Here is a 15079-nt window from a genome sequence, read left to right on the forward strand (position 1 = left end):
TACAATTACAGACCTTTGCTGAAGATATTCGTTGTCACGAAGTTCTGTTGTGTTGTTATTTGAAATTGGATAATATTATTTCTAAAAATCAAATGAATATGCATTTGAAATGTCTGTAAAAATGAACTATTTGATTCTTACATTTTTTTTTTATTTTTTTTTTTCGTGATCCTTTAGCTTCCAAATTATGATCTCAGATAATCTTATGGACATTTCTAATTATTAATGTACATGAATTAAAAATTCGTGAGTATTTTCAAAAAGTTCTGCCTTATAATTCTTATTGCTGCTTGTTTGAAAATGAATCAATTTATCTTTTATTAAAACTTCAAAATTTTACCATCACTGCAGAAATATATTGTGCATGTTTTATTTGTAAAGGACAATAATAAAAAAAAAGACAAAAAGAGAACTGATGCATGTCACTAAAGCATTAGGACAGAGCACCAATAAAACAAGAGAAGGCTGAAAGTTGTGGTGGGTTTATAGAGGTGAAAATGAGGACAACTGACCTACATCAGATGTTTCTCCGAATGTCTTCTTCCTTTTTACGAGCACTGCTGCCATCCTGTCTGGAGAAAACAAAAGCATTCTGCACATAATGACGATAAGGCCCATTTCAGACTGGAATAAGGGTAAAATATCACCAGGGGATTTACTGACAAAGCATAATATTACTGAAAGCTTTCTCAATGCTATTACAGAAGCAAAAACATTCAATGCAACGTCCAAAGGAAAATAATCACAGAAAAACAGTGTGGTTTATCTGGATTTATTGTCTATAATAATACAGGTTGCACAATATTAGTGTATTAGCAGAGTATAAAGAGCTCAGACGCCTGGATACATCTTTATTTTTTCTTACAAGTACGTGTTTACACACACTTATATAGTGTTTCTAATGAAATGATTCCATATTCCTCATTCAAAGTTTATCTTTCCCCTCTCTGAACACTGAATGTGGAATCTGTCATGCATGCAAAAGGCAACAACAATATTGTAATATTAATTAGTAAATATTAACTGGTGCAATATTCCCAATCTGATGATCTTCATGCTCAAGAGAAAAGCTTATTTACATTAGTGTTAACATGATATTTACATTAACGCCTCATGCTTGTAGTGACATTCCACTGATAATCTCATCTTGATCACATATGTAAGTTGCTCACTTATATCACTTTCTCCCTGTAATGTAGCCTTTGAGATGATTTTGACAGCATATATATCATTAGATCATTTCCCATTTGCTAATAACACACTCATCTGGGCTATAAAATCCACAGCCAAGGCTTTCTATGCATATTCTTCAACAGTTTAAAAAAAAAAAAACATTACATAGACAATGATATTTGTGCATTTGACATTCATACAAGCAGATAAAAAAATAAACATTAGTAGGCTTCTTTAAAAGATCTCTACGTATAACTGCAAAAATGACATTAGTAACTACTTATTCCAACATAATAAAATCTTTCACAGTAGTGTTTAAAGCTTAAGCAACAGTAGATGCTGACCTATCCCATGATATTTCATAATCTTGCTCCTAATAACGTTCTCTAATGCCCTTTCAATCACATGCCACATTAGGAGTTTAATGACTGCTATCTGATGCTCTTCAAAGTCGACAAGAAATTGCCTCGCAACCCATTTTACTTCCATTCTATGATATTTTAGAGGGAAACAAGATATTTAACATGCAAAATGGTGGGGCTTGATTTTATCTATCAAACATTGACTAGATGGTGAAAAGTGGGTATTTTGTGGAAGAATAGAACCAGACATGAATTAAACTATTGTTTGACAAGAACAGGTTAGTTTCAAATCTGGAGCAACTTTATTATAATTTGAATTTAAAGTCACATCAGTACAAAGGAATGTATATTAAGAAAGTAAACGGGGTCGCTTTTGATTTCATGTCGACTTTTACCATTCAGGCTCAGTGTAGCGACATCATGTTGACGTCCTGAGGTGACGTATCTGTTGTTCTGACTGCTGCACAAGGATTTGGAGGACTAGCGATATGCACAGTGCTCAGGAAAAAAGGCCTTCACAGTAACGTTAAACACATAGCTCCCATATATCCGTATATTAGAATAGCAGGTTCCTCTGATGTCGGTAAGGCCAGTTAAAGTGATTACCCTGTGGTCCATCCTAATGATGGTGAAACTGCTCTGAGAGAAGGTGCTGCTCTTTGGATATAACATAACTAAACTCCTGAGGCACTGTGGTCATTTAAAACCCCATGACAATCTATGGAAACATGCAGGGGTGCACATACAAGCATCCTGGACAGACACATCTACAACTAACAGTTGAGTTTATACTGGGAGGTGCTATTCATGTGTGAAAGTTGAAGTGAGTCCCATATTCAAGGACTTTTGGGTGTGAAATACAAAGACGCATTTGTAAAACTGAAAGGGTGCTTCACATATTGTACGGATAATGCCAATTTAAAATCTTACTGACCTTTGGAAAGCAAAAATGAAAAGACTAAACAACTATTGTAATACCCTACAATAGCCATGTTAGACCATTTTTAGAGAACAGGGCTGCAATATTATTCGAAATTAAACTGAATATGGCCTAGTGGGTTATTAAATTGCAAAGGCTGACCATGTGGTTTTCCGCCAAAAACTAAAAGCTTGTTGGTTTAAAGTTTGAAAATAAAGAACTTAACTATAAGTATTGTAATTTTACAGTTGTACAGTAAAATAAAACAATTCTAAAATTATTATTATATTATTTTTCTTAATTGATTTTTTATTTTAGAGTGAAACATTACCATAGTAATATTTCGTGTTTAGTAGTATTAGTAGTAGTAAGCATAATAGTTATTATTTATTATTATTTCAATAAAATGAATACTATTATTAGTCACATTGCTACACATTACAAAATGTATGGCCAAATTGTGCAGCCCTACAAACAAGCACAGCAAATCTGGATTTTTTTTTTTTAAAAATCACATTTTAAAAATCGCAATCACAATTTTTTTTTGATTCACCCCGCCAAATTGTGAAGCCCTAGCTGAGAATGTACGTTTCAACAAATGATACTGATTGAGCATCAACCTCTAAACAAAAATACACAAAACTTGCTAGCTGCATCACATCCTTAACGAACACTGAGTGTGTTTACATTCATTTTACAGATGAAGCCTGCAACGAAAGATCATGTGAACACTTCAACAACTGTTGGTTTAAGCAAAACCAGAGATGCACATTTCCCCATTCTGCTTTTCCTTTTGTTCTGTCAGCTTATTCAACGTGAACGTATCTGTTTACATTTACACCGAGACTGGAGAAAAAGTTGCTTGAGGCTACATAATTTTTTTTTTTAAATCACCTGAAAACGGTGCAGACTTTGAGAACAAACCCTCAATGCACTGGTTTTGATCTTTTGAAATGCAAATCAACATGTTTTACCAGACCTCCTACATTTGAGTGCTACAAAACCTTTAAATTAAGAATTAAAAAGAGCAGTGAAATGTTGTGCACAATATAATGCTGTAAGGGTGTAGATTTACTGCGATCCCTCCAAAAACACTGCAGAAAGAGGCATGAACACTGTTGTATGAACAAAAGCGGCGTTCCTAGGGGTAAACGTCATTCTGCTCCAAGCGAGCGAAAGAAGATACGCCCACCTTCAGCTCTTCAGTAGTACTTCACCTCTCTGGCCAGTAACACAAGTCCTTGAGAAACAGTAGTGATGTTGATTATGTAATTGTGAACGATTTCCAGTAAGGGCACAAAGCCTAAAATGAACCGAAAACATCCTCATAAAAGGTGAACGGCACAAACTAACGTGAAAACATATGTGAAGTAGTGCGTTCTCAGGATTTTCCGGAGAGAAAACTGTGGAACCAGGTGCTGGAAGACTGTGGTTTCTCCTCAGAGGATTCTGGAATAAGGAACTGGGATGATGTGACCGACGTAGGGCTGCCAAGGGAACCGCTAAAGTTTTCCGCCTCTGGAGAATCCAGCTGCCAGGAACACTGGGGTTTATAGCCTGTATTCAAGCCATCGTCTTGGAAGTCGGCCTCGAATTCGTCTTGCGGCTCGGCTGGATCTGCGGCGGACTGCATTTGAGGCCTGTAACCTCCGCCGCCAGACGCCCCCTGCGAAGAGGTCGGGCTCTGGATGCCCGCGTATGTGATTTCAGTCTGTGTGGAGCCCACTGAGGCAGTTGAGGAACCGGAGGAGTCTGAGACATGGTTACTGTGGGAGCCATCACCAACAACCTGGTTGTAATATCTCAGGAGGGCCGGTTCATCGGAGTCCGTGTCTACCTCGATGTTGTCATTCTCATACTCCTCCTCTTCCTCTGGTACCGGAACCAGACCCTTCTTACTGAAATCCCACTCTGGACTCTCCACAATGTGGACCAGACTGTGAGGAGGGGGCTTCACATCCAGAGGACCCTAAACACAAACAACAGAAATGCAATTTGAGGAATCATTCATGTTTGTAGCACAAAGCTATTAATAGTAATTAGTGTTGTCTAAAATTAATTGATATTTCAATATGTATTGATACTGAAATATCTGAAATGGTTCCAATACTCCTTTTATGCAGTATACACCATTACCAGCTGTGCGTTCTCACTTTTTTTTTTCGACGGCGAATTGACTCATCTAATTTCCTTTGGTTGAAAAATTATGCGCAATGCAAGAACTATAGTAATTCCAGCAGATTTCGTGCTCACACCAAAAGCGTGTGCACAGCTGATCTATTTAAGTGGTGCTCTGATAAAACAGTCTCTCAAACAGCTTGCAAGTTTGAGCTGCAAATTGACTTCTTTTTCATGGCTTATTGTGCTTAAACAGTCAAATACACAAAATTATGTCCATCTTGGCGAGTATTCAGGTAAATACACTCAGTTTTGGAACATGAACAGTTGAGAGAAAACACATGTTGTGTTCCAGTATACTGGATCCGTGCAGCTCTTAAAGTGACAGCAGCCTAATAAACCTGCTGCTGTCTGTCATGTTACTCAAAGAACAAAAGACAAAGAGAAAATCACTCGCTGCCCTTGACTGAATAACTTTTTTAACTTTTTAAATTTAATAGTAAGCATTAATCTGTATGAAATAAAAACTATTTTACACTTTATTACTTTAATTTCTGTAGTATTTCTGACATAAACACTACTGTTAGTCCCACCTGAAAAATTTAAAGCCATATTTTATTTGTGTCTTTATTCTATTGTATTTATTTGTGCTATCGTTTGCAATTTATTTGCTCTTATTTTATTAGTTTACTTGCCATTCGTTTATTTTATGACTGTTTACTTTTTTTTTGTAAATGTAGTTCAACGATTCAGATAAAATCTTCCTGTGCTGTGTGTAAGCTATTACAACAAAATTGCCCAAATTATCAAAAAATTATGAGATAAATTATCTGTATGGCAGTACATATGGAAGTTTTCCCCATGGTATCAAAAAATGGTATCAAATATCCTATTTTTCAAGATATCATATCACCATTAAAAAAGGTTTTACCTGTGGGGACGACCAGTCTCCAGTTACTTTAGGTCCAGGAATTTCAGGATAGAAAGCTTTCTTTACCCTGGAATTAAATAACACAAAACCATCAGGAAAACATATTAATAACTGATTTACATCATGTTGTTTTTGTTAAAAACAACAAAATTACTAAAAACATAAAAAATACAAAAGTAATCCAAACATTCATATGCACTGATTTAGTATATTAACAATAACAAAATAGCACCGACTGATCAGTAAGACTTAAGAACACTGCCTGTTGTAGCACACATTTACTGTAGGTCAAAATGATTTGATCATCATTATCAAAAGAATTTTTGAAATGATTAAACATTTTAAAAACACAAGTCCTACCACTCTCTCTTCTTGTAGCAGCAGATGCTGATGAGGATGAGACAGCAGAACATGGCTGCCAACGGCACAAGAATTCCAACAAACAACATGTCGGCTGCTGGATGAACAGAGAAAAGGAGAAGTTTAGGAGAATAACATAATCCAATATGTTATCTGTAATATGTGAATTTAGTAGTTGTTCTATTTAAGCAGTTAAAAAATAAAAACAAATGTTGACAATGATAATAAGTAAGGCTACAGATCAATGGCAGAATCTCTGAATGAGCATCACAATGTCTTACTGTCCATCTCCATTTTAATGGCCACAGTCGTCCCCATGTCTTCCCCCGCTGAAGTGTAGGCCTTCACTACGAACTTATACGAGCTCAGAGACAAACCCTTCACCCTGTATGACCGCACCTCAGGATCAGAGATGTTAGCTAGGAACACAACCACAAGAGACAAGTATTAAAATATATAACAAAAGGGGGCGTGGCTTGGCCGTAATGGAGTGAGGCTGTGTTTGACGCGAGCTCCCGTTGAACCTTTAATTTAACCAAAACGTAAGGTGTATTCCTTTCCGTAAAACAGTGAACTATTACTGAACTACATCGGATAGTGGAACAAGTCCACGGCGGAGCCCTGATGGACACGAGGCTGAAGAAATTTAAGTATACTGAAACCTCCAAAACAAGGCCCAATCCTCGGACCAGAGTGCTGCCAAGAGCCCAGCTAAAGCGACCCCGCCCTCACCTGCGCCGCGTGAGATGGACGTAGAAGTATTAAAATCAGAAATCCTTCTCTCTCTGAAAGCGGACATCTCAGCGGTGATAAAGTCAGAGCTGAAAAATGCTCTCGCTGACGACTTCGAAATGCTCAAGAATGAGCTGAAGGAGGTGAAAACCGAGATAATTAATAACACCGCGGCGCTGAAGTCTGAGATCGACCAGGTGAAAGTTAGCATCAAGGAGGTAGAGGGGGGGCTATCAGCTTGGTCAGATGAAGTGGCTGCTTTACAAAATTCTGTGAGTGAGATGAAGGCAGAAATGGCAGAACTGAAATCGAAGTGTGAGGATATGGAAGGGCGGATGAGGAGATGTAACATAAGAATCATTGGTGTACCCGAAACTCCCGACTCCAGTACTACAACCTCTGTATCAAAGCTGCTATCTGAAGTGCTACAGTTGGATAAAGAGCCGTTAATCGACCGCTCGCACCGGAGCTTAGGGCCGAAGAAGCCGGGCGGAAAACCTCGCGCCATCGTTGCTAAGCTTCATTATTACCAAGATTGTGTCCAGGTACTACGATGCGCTCGCACCCGGGGTCCGCTCCGTTTCAACGGGGAACCAATTACCATCTTCCCGGACTACACGGCAACTGTGGCAAAAGCTCGGGCTGCATTCACAGAGGTGAGGAAACTGCTTCGCGACCGACAGGGAGTCCGGTACGGGATTTTGTTTCCAGCGCGTTTTCGGGTCACGTACAGAGGGGAGGACAGGAGTTTACTGACCCAGACAAAGCTATGACTTATGTCAAGAAGAATATTCTCCCTTCCACGGAGGCCGCAGAATGTTCATGAGACTGATATTTTCAACTGAGCATAATACCTCTGACGTTAATTCTGCGGGTGTGGTAATCATGTGTATATTACTGTGCCAGATGTCATGAGGTACAAATTCACAACACAATGTTTACTTTTCTCTGTATACTGTCCCAATGTTGACCACCTTGAAGTATGTACCCTTAGACTGACATACTATCTTTTTTGGCTCAGCATGGTTTAGCCCAAGCTGAAATGAAAGGCACGTCGCCTCTGTTCCTGATCATTTTTTTAGGTTAATTATGTCAGTCATAGATGGCTTTCTGTAAAGAGTCATTACACCTGATTTAATGTTATTTAAGGAAGTTAACTCAGTTTAGTCTTGATACTCAGTGTGATAAATATATTTTATATATAAGTTTACCGAGCATGGTACTGAATTGTTTTACTCTACACTTTACCATCTCTATTTTATTTTTGTTGGAGGCTCGACGGGAGCCCGAGTGCTTGGCTTTAGCGTTCCCAACCACAAGCACTTAATGTGTGGATTTTTTTCTGAGGGTTGTTGTGATCACCTTGTTCATTTGGGTGATGAGGAGGGGAGGGGGGAGGGTGGGACTACTGGACCGATCTACGAACTGCTGCTACTTTGCCAGACTTTTATTTTATTTTTGTGTACGTTTGTTTTTTATGTTCTTGTGTCTTTGGGTTTCATATATGGTGCTCACCTCTCTGTATACACAATATGGCCAATATAAATAATACAAGAGGTTATGATGGTTGCCCTGTTAACTTCATAAGCTGGAATGTCAAATCACTTAATCATCCGGTGAAATTGAAAAAAGTATTCTCGCACTTAAAACAGCTCAGTGCAGATATTGCATTCTTACAAGAGACCCATATACGTGCTTGTGATAGTTCTCGCTTGGTTAGGGGATGGGCGGGCCAGGTGTATCAATCAAATTTTTGCTCAAAGGCTAGGGGTGTTGCTATTATGATAAGTAAAAAAGTACAGTTCACGGCATCTCATGTGCAATCTGACTCCGCAGGGCGATATGTCATTGTGGCAGGAAAATTATACTCGCTCCCAGTTATTTTAGCCTGTATTTATGCCCCGAACTGGGATGACTCTACATTCTTCACAAATTTTTTTTCTCATCTACCAGACCTGTCATCACATCATCTTATACTCGGTGGTGACATTAATTGTGTACTTTCTCCTCTTTTAGATAGGAGTATTTCTAAGAGGACATCCCTGACGAAGTCAGCTCACACTATTCAGCTCTTCCTGAAGACCTATGGTGTAGCGGATGTGTGGCGGTTTCGTAACCCCACCTCTAGGGCGTACTCATACTTTTCCCCGGTGCATAAGACGTATTCACGTATTGATTACTTTTTCTTGGACAAAAGAATTCTGCATCTCACGAAAGAGTGTGATTACGGGGCTATGGTCATCTCGGATCATGGTCCCTTAATCATGAAAATGTACATTCCTGATACACAATCTACATATCGTGCATGGCGGTTTAACCCTCTGCTTCTGTCAGAAGATGAATTTACTAAGTTCATATCATCTGAAATTAAAGTGTTTCTCGACATCAACCAAACCCCAGGGATGTCGTCATCTACTGTTTGGGTGTCACTAAAGGCATATTTAAGGGGTCAAATTATTTCATACTGTGCAAATAAAAGAAGGGCCAACACTGAACGTATTAAAAAATTATCAGATGAGATATTAGAGTTAGACAGGCTGCATGGTTATACCCCTTCAGCAGATGTTATTAAGAAACGCTTGTCATTACAGACAGAGTTTGATCTCCTGTCTACCAGACATGCTGAATACCTTATCTCCAAATCAAGACATGGTCATTATGAACATGGGGAAAAGTCCGGCCGAGCACTTGCTCACCAGTTGCGCCAAAGAACTGCAAATCAAACAATTCCTGAAATTAATGATGAATGTGGTCTAAAATGCACTGATAATGAGAAGATAAATTCCTGTTTCAGAAAATTCTACCAATTATTATATACTTCAGATGGGCCCAACAATCCTGTTCTCCTAGAAGACTTTTTTAGATTCCTAAAAATGCCTTCTGTAAGTGTAGAATTCTCAGCTGAACTAGAAAGGGATCTCTCAGTTAAGGAGATAGTGTCAGCAATTGGTGCCTTGCAAAGTGGCAAATCTCCAGGGCCAGATGGCTTCTCAACCGAATTTTTCAAAAAGTTTTCTGAGGAGCTATCTCCTCTGTTATTGTTAGTATATCAAGAATCTTTAGCCAACAACTCCTTGCCCCCAACCACGCGTCAAGCAGTAATCTCTCTATTAATTAAAAAGGATAAAAATCCCCTCAATTGCGGTTCGTACCGCCCTATTTCGTTGCTGAATACAGACGCAAAGATTCTTGCCAAGATTTTGGCGCGTCGTCTTGAAAATATTATCCTCTATTATTTCGTCTGATCAGACAGGATTTATAAAAAATCGTTATTCATTTTTCAATATCAGGCGTCTATTTAATATCTTATATTGTCCCACTCCACACGATCCTGGCAATATTGAAGTGATGTTATCCCTCGACGCTGAAAAAGCATTCGATAGGGTGGAGTGGGACTATCTTTTCAAGACTTTAGAAGCGTTTCATTTTGGCCCTAAATTCATCTCCTGGATCAGACTCCTATACACGCTCCCAGTGGCTGCGATTCGCACCAATAATAACTTATCCACCTACTTTGAACTGAAGCGGGGCACGAGGCAGGGGTGTCCTCTTTCACCACTTTTGTTTGCCGTTGCACTTGAGCCACTCGCATTAGCCCTGAAGCAGTGCCCCACCATCAAGGGGATACACCGGGCGGGTTCAGAGCATAAAGTGTCACTTTATGCAGATGACATGTTATTATTCATATCGGATCCCCTCTCCAGTCTTCCTGAATTATCGAGTCTAATCACAAAGTTCGGAAAAATATCTGGCTATAAAGTCAACTTTCAGAAAAGTGAACTTATGCCTATTTCTTCTGTAGATAGATCATATCTTGGGTCAATCCCTTTTAAATTTAGTCCTAAAAAAATTAAATATTTAGGTATATGGGTCACACATGACCACAAGGATCTTTTCAAGGCTAATTATAATCCCCTCTTAAGCAACCTTAAACAAGACCTTGAGCGTTGGGACCCTCTGCCTCTCTCCTTAGGAGGGAGGATCAATACGATTAAGATGAATATTCTCCCTAAGTTTTTATATTTGTTCCAATCTCTTCCTCTCTATCTAACAAAATCTTTTTTTTCCAGTTTAAACAGTCAGATTACATCCTTTATATGGCATAAAAGGCAGCCCAGGATTAATAAAAATATATTACAGAGGCCCCGTGCAATGGGTGGTATGGCACTTCCAAATTTTATGTATTACCATTGGGCTGCTAATATAAGAGCACTGCTGTATTGGTTGAGAAATGATTTCACGGATGTCAATAGTACTGATTGGATGGTGCTGGAGAGGACATCCATTGGATCTACCTCCCCAGCAGCTTTATTATGTTCCAAACTACCTTTTAAACAGCCTATCTCAGCCTTCACCAATAATCCAGTTGTTATCCATTCAGTTAAAACATGGAATCAGTTTAGAAGGACCTTTAATCTCACTGATCTCTCACTTGATGCACCATTGATAAAGAATCATATGTTTGTCCCATCAATGATGGATGAAGCTTTTAGTGTTTGGGCAGGAAATGGGATAGGTACATTATCTGACCTCTACATTAGGAATAGATTTGCCAGCTTTATACAATTGCAACAGAAGTATGGTCTCCATAAATCGCATTTCTTCAGGTATCTGCAGCTTAGAGGTTTCGTGGCCTCTAATTCTGACTGTTTTCCTTTGAGGCCTTCTGAATCTCTGCTTGAAACAATTTTAAAATGTAAAGTTAACATAAAACAAGTAATAGGCAGAATTTATACATTGCTCAATACATATAACTTGAATAGTCTCGATTGCCTAAGAATTAAATGGGAAACAGACCTAAATGAAACGATTTCAGAAGAAACCTGGCAAAAAATTATACAGCGTATCTATTCTTCCTCTATATGCCTCAGACATGCTGTGGTTCAATTTAAAATAGTGCACCGTCTTCACTGGACCAAGGATAGATTGTCTAGAATTAAAACGAGTATTGATCCTACGTGTGATCGGTGCAGACAGGCTCCTGCCACACTATTACACATGTTTTGGTTGTGCCCTAAGCTGCATAATTTTTGGCAGTCCATCTTTGAGGCATTCTCTGAAATATGTGGAAGAACAATACAACCATCTCCTTTGATTTCATTGTTTGGTGTGGCTCCGGTAGATGCCACCTTTTCTGGGCGCCACCTAAATATGATGGCCTTCTGCTCTTTGTTGGCCAGGAGGCTTATTCTTTTCAAATGGAAAGATGCTCTCCCCCCAACATATGGCCAATGGATTAGGGAGGTTATGAGTTATGTTCACTTAGAAAAAATTAGATACACTGTAAGAGGGTCCACTAGAAAATTCTATACAATCTGGCAGCCTTTTATCTCCTTTGTAGAAGGCACGGCAGCTATTAACATGTCTATGTAACCCAATTGTGTGTGCAATGCATATGTGTATGTAATTTTTTTTTTTTTTTTTTTTTTTTTTTATTATTTATTGATGATGTCATTTTATTTTATTTAGATATTTGAATTATATATGTATGAATCTGCAGACTCATATCTGAGTATGTCTGGTTGCATGGTAATTTGTTGGGGTCCAGTACATCTGGGTGGGGGGCATAGGGGAGCTGTTTGGGTTGTTTGTATGTACAGGAACTAGACTTGACTATGTGAATATTGTTTATCTTTTGTTTGTTATCTTTGAAAATAAAAGAGACCTTGATCAAAAAAAAAATATATAACAAAAGATAAAAGTTTTGGTAGCACTTTACTTAAAGCCTTTCTATACGATGCATTATAATGTATTTTGTATGGTCTCATGAATAATTGTAACCACAGTTATAATACATTATGTAATACTTATCTATTCATTGTTAAACCTTTAGAAAGTATAATGCATTAAAACTAGGGGTGTAACGGTACATGTATTCGTCATGTAGACGTCATTTCAGACATGGTTTCATTGACCAGTTAGCCATTTTGCGTATATTAAAATGCAATAATAAAGCATTTCAGTTCTTATCAGCAGATGATTTTTCTATTCACAAATGTGTGAAAGTGCTTACCAACGAGATCCAGACGTGCAGCATTTGCCAGGTAGATGGTGTATCCACGTATGAATCCTCGCTGTTGTTTCATCGTGGTGGCTTTCCAAGACAACAGCACATCCGAGCCAGTTTGATTGGCTGATAAATCAACTGACTGTGCAGGAACTACAGAAGATCAAACGAAAGAAGCCAAAATAATCAGATATTAGTAAGCAACAAAACATAAAGCCATGGGCTCTTTTATATGTCCTGCCCAACCTTCCTGAAGGTAAACCTGTGCCTAACCATTTCATGGGTTATTTAAACCAGTGGTTAACCAAAAAATGACCAGATGCCAAATTTGCCTCAGTAAAAAACCCATTTCACACAAACTTCCCATAAAATTGGTGAATTAACGTTTCCAGTAAAGGCGTAAATATGTTATTCACACAAGTATCGGATGTCTGCGTTTTACATAATTTACATAATGCTCTCATTCACATGCCTCCACGAAATGATTAATGACTTGCCAGCGTTTTATCAACAAGTCTCGCAGGACTTCTAAGTGGAAAAATGTTGTAGATTTTACAGCAAAGGCTGTATGTGTGAAAGCGCCTTATTAACGGTGAACAGCAGTGGTTCTCTTACTCATTTCCTGCGAGTATCCCTGCCATCTCTGCAGCAGAGTAGCAGCGCCGGTTGAGAGAACATACACGGATATGGTGTACCTCACTCCTTTCTCCAGAGAGTCTGAAATCAGCAGAGAATGATCAATCAACAAGGCGCATGGAAAAAAACATACAGTTGTGGTGTAAACAAAGCATGAAGAAATTCATTGCCACTGTCATGTATGTTGAAGAAAGACAGCACAAGGACATTTTTCAATCAAAACATTTGACAAAAAGATGTTTGTTAGGTTTTTAAATGAAGTACTTGTTGTGTGATGTGTTTAGTGGAACAGTTACAGAAGTTATTATTATGCTAATGTTAAGTCTTCTAATTTTGTTTTGGAGTCTCCTACAATAGATTTACATGCATTCAAGGACAAAGAATCCTTTTCTCATAATATTCATTGCAGAAGCATCACCTCTTTTGTCTGAAACAGTTCAATAAAGGATTCAGTCACTCCGAACTCCTGCTTTCTGGGAGCCTGCACTGCTCTGATTGGTCAGATGGCCCAGACTATTGTGATTGGTCTACCACTTACAGTGCGTGTCGGAAACTAAACAGCCATTACCATATATGAATTCAGCTCCAGAGGCTTACTCAGCACTTGTAAACAGTGTTACGAACTGTATAGATGGCATCATTGTTCAAGAGCAGCCAATGAAGACCATAGGTGGGCATTATGAACATTTGTTACAAACCTACATGGGTTTAAGCAGGATGTAAGGCTGCAATTACTAATGACTCATTTCAGGCTGTTCAGAATGCTTTCATTCTTTTGGAAGACAATAACTCCATTTATCTGCAGACCTTTTACATGAAAGGTAATATCTGGGGAAAAAAAAAAAAAAAACATACTAGGAGACATTAATGTGAGGAGCACTAAACCTGTGGTTCCTCTGCTAGGACACCTGTGTGAACTGTGTGAGAAGAACTGACTTCATATTTCCTCTAAAAATCACCAAAAACACCAGCTGATTCAAAGTCATTGGGCCCTATTTTAACGATCTAAGCACATGAGTTGCGTCCCAAATGACACACTATGCACTATGCACTTATACACTATGTACTTGTGCACTATGCACTCATCCATGTAGTGCGTGAATTGTATAAGGTTATTTAGTCATTTAACAACGGAGTCCGATCCTCCCTTCCCCTCCGCTATGTAATTAAAGCTGCGACAGTTGAGTGCACGAAGTGTCCAACATTCCACACTTCATTTTTTCCGTTAATTTAGTGCATCATCTGGGTATTTAAAGTGCACTTTTTCTTTTTGGAGTTTTCAGTGTGAACGCACTACTGCACTATTTGTACTTAAAAGCGTCATGGAATAGTGCACAAGTACGCGAATTGGGACGCACCTACGGTCTAAAGCGCACGGCACAAGTGCACTTAGGGCGTGTCCGAATCCACTTTTGATAGTTTAAGGACGAGAAAAATGGTCAGTGTGCCCGGCGCATGGTCTAAAATGGTTGTCCCTATTCTCTTAATGAGTCATGGGGTGTCTGGGGTGTAACGTGCAATAAACCAATCAGAGTCTCATCTCCCATTCCCTTTATCATTTAGGATATTAAATGATAACTGCGTCGGGCTGAAACTAGCAAAAAATACTTGCGTCACACTTGGCACCGCATTGCGCCGGGTTTATGATAGGGCCCACTGAGTCAGTGAAGAGAAATGATCAGCATTAGAGAGAAGAATGTTTGGTATTTTATTATCGAATGCAATGGAATGCAGACATTTTTGTGTGTCCAAATACTTTTAGGGTTTTTAAAAGAACAGGAAATTTAAAAAAAATTCCAATAGATAAGTCACTTGTAAATGAATTCAAAGGACTCACCTGG

At 38.6% G+C, this 15079-nt stretch overlaps 1 protein-coding gene across 2 annotated transcripts in view; it reads right to left on the reverse strand.

Annotated features, from left to right (window-relative positions):
• Positions 1 to 737: 737 nt before the first annotated feature.
• lifra (LIF receptor subunit alpha a) overlaps positions 738 to 15079 on the reverse strand; it is a 37851-nt gene continuing 23509 nt past the window's right edge. For both annotated transcript variants that reach the window (XM_067405740.1, XM_067405742.1), the window contains exons 12-18: positions 15076 to 15079; positions 13218 to 13319; positions 12609 to 12755; positions 6145 to 6282; positions 5864 to 5960; positions 5504 to 5570; positions 738 to 4423 (exon numbers count right to left, since the gene is read on the reverse strand). The exon at positions 15076 to 15079 is cut by the window's right edge and continues 179 nt beyond it. In XM_067405740.1, the coding sequence (XP_067261841.1) occupies positions 3836 to 4423; positions 5504 to 5570; positions 5864 to 5960; positions 6145 to 6282; positions 12609 to 12755; positions 13218 to 13319; positions 15076 to 15079 (1143 nt within the window). In that variant the 3' untranslated portion in view covers positions 738 to 3835. The remainder of the gene's footprint in view (positions 4424 to 5503; positions 5571 to 5863; positions 5961 to 6144; positions 6283 to 12608; positions 12756 to 13217; positions 13320 to 15075) is intronic.

The sequence above is a fragment of the Chanodichthys erythropterus genome, chromosome 13 (genome assembly GCF_024489055.1).
Source record: "Chanodichthys erythropterus isolate Z2021 chromosome 13, ASM2448905v1, whole genome shotgun sequence".
NCBI lineage: Eukaryota > Metazoa > Chordata > Actinopteri > Cypriniformes > Xenocyprididae > Chanodichthys > Chanodichthys erythropterus.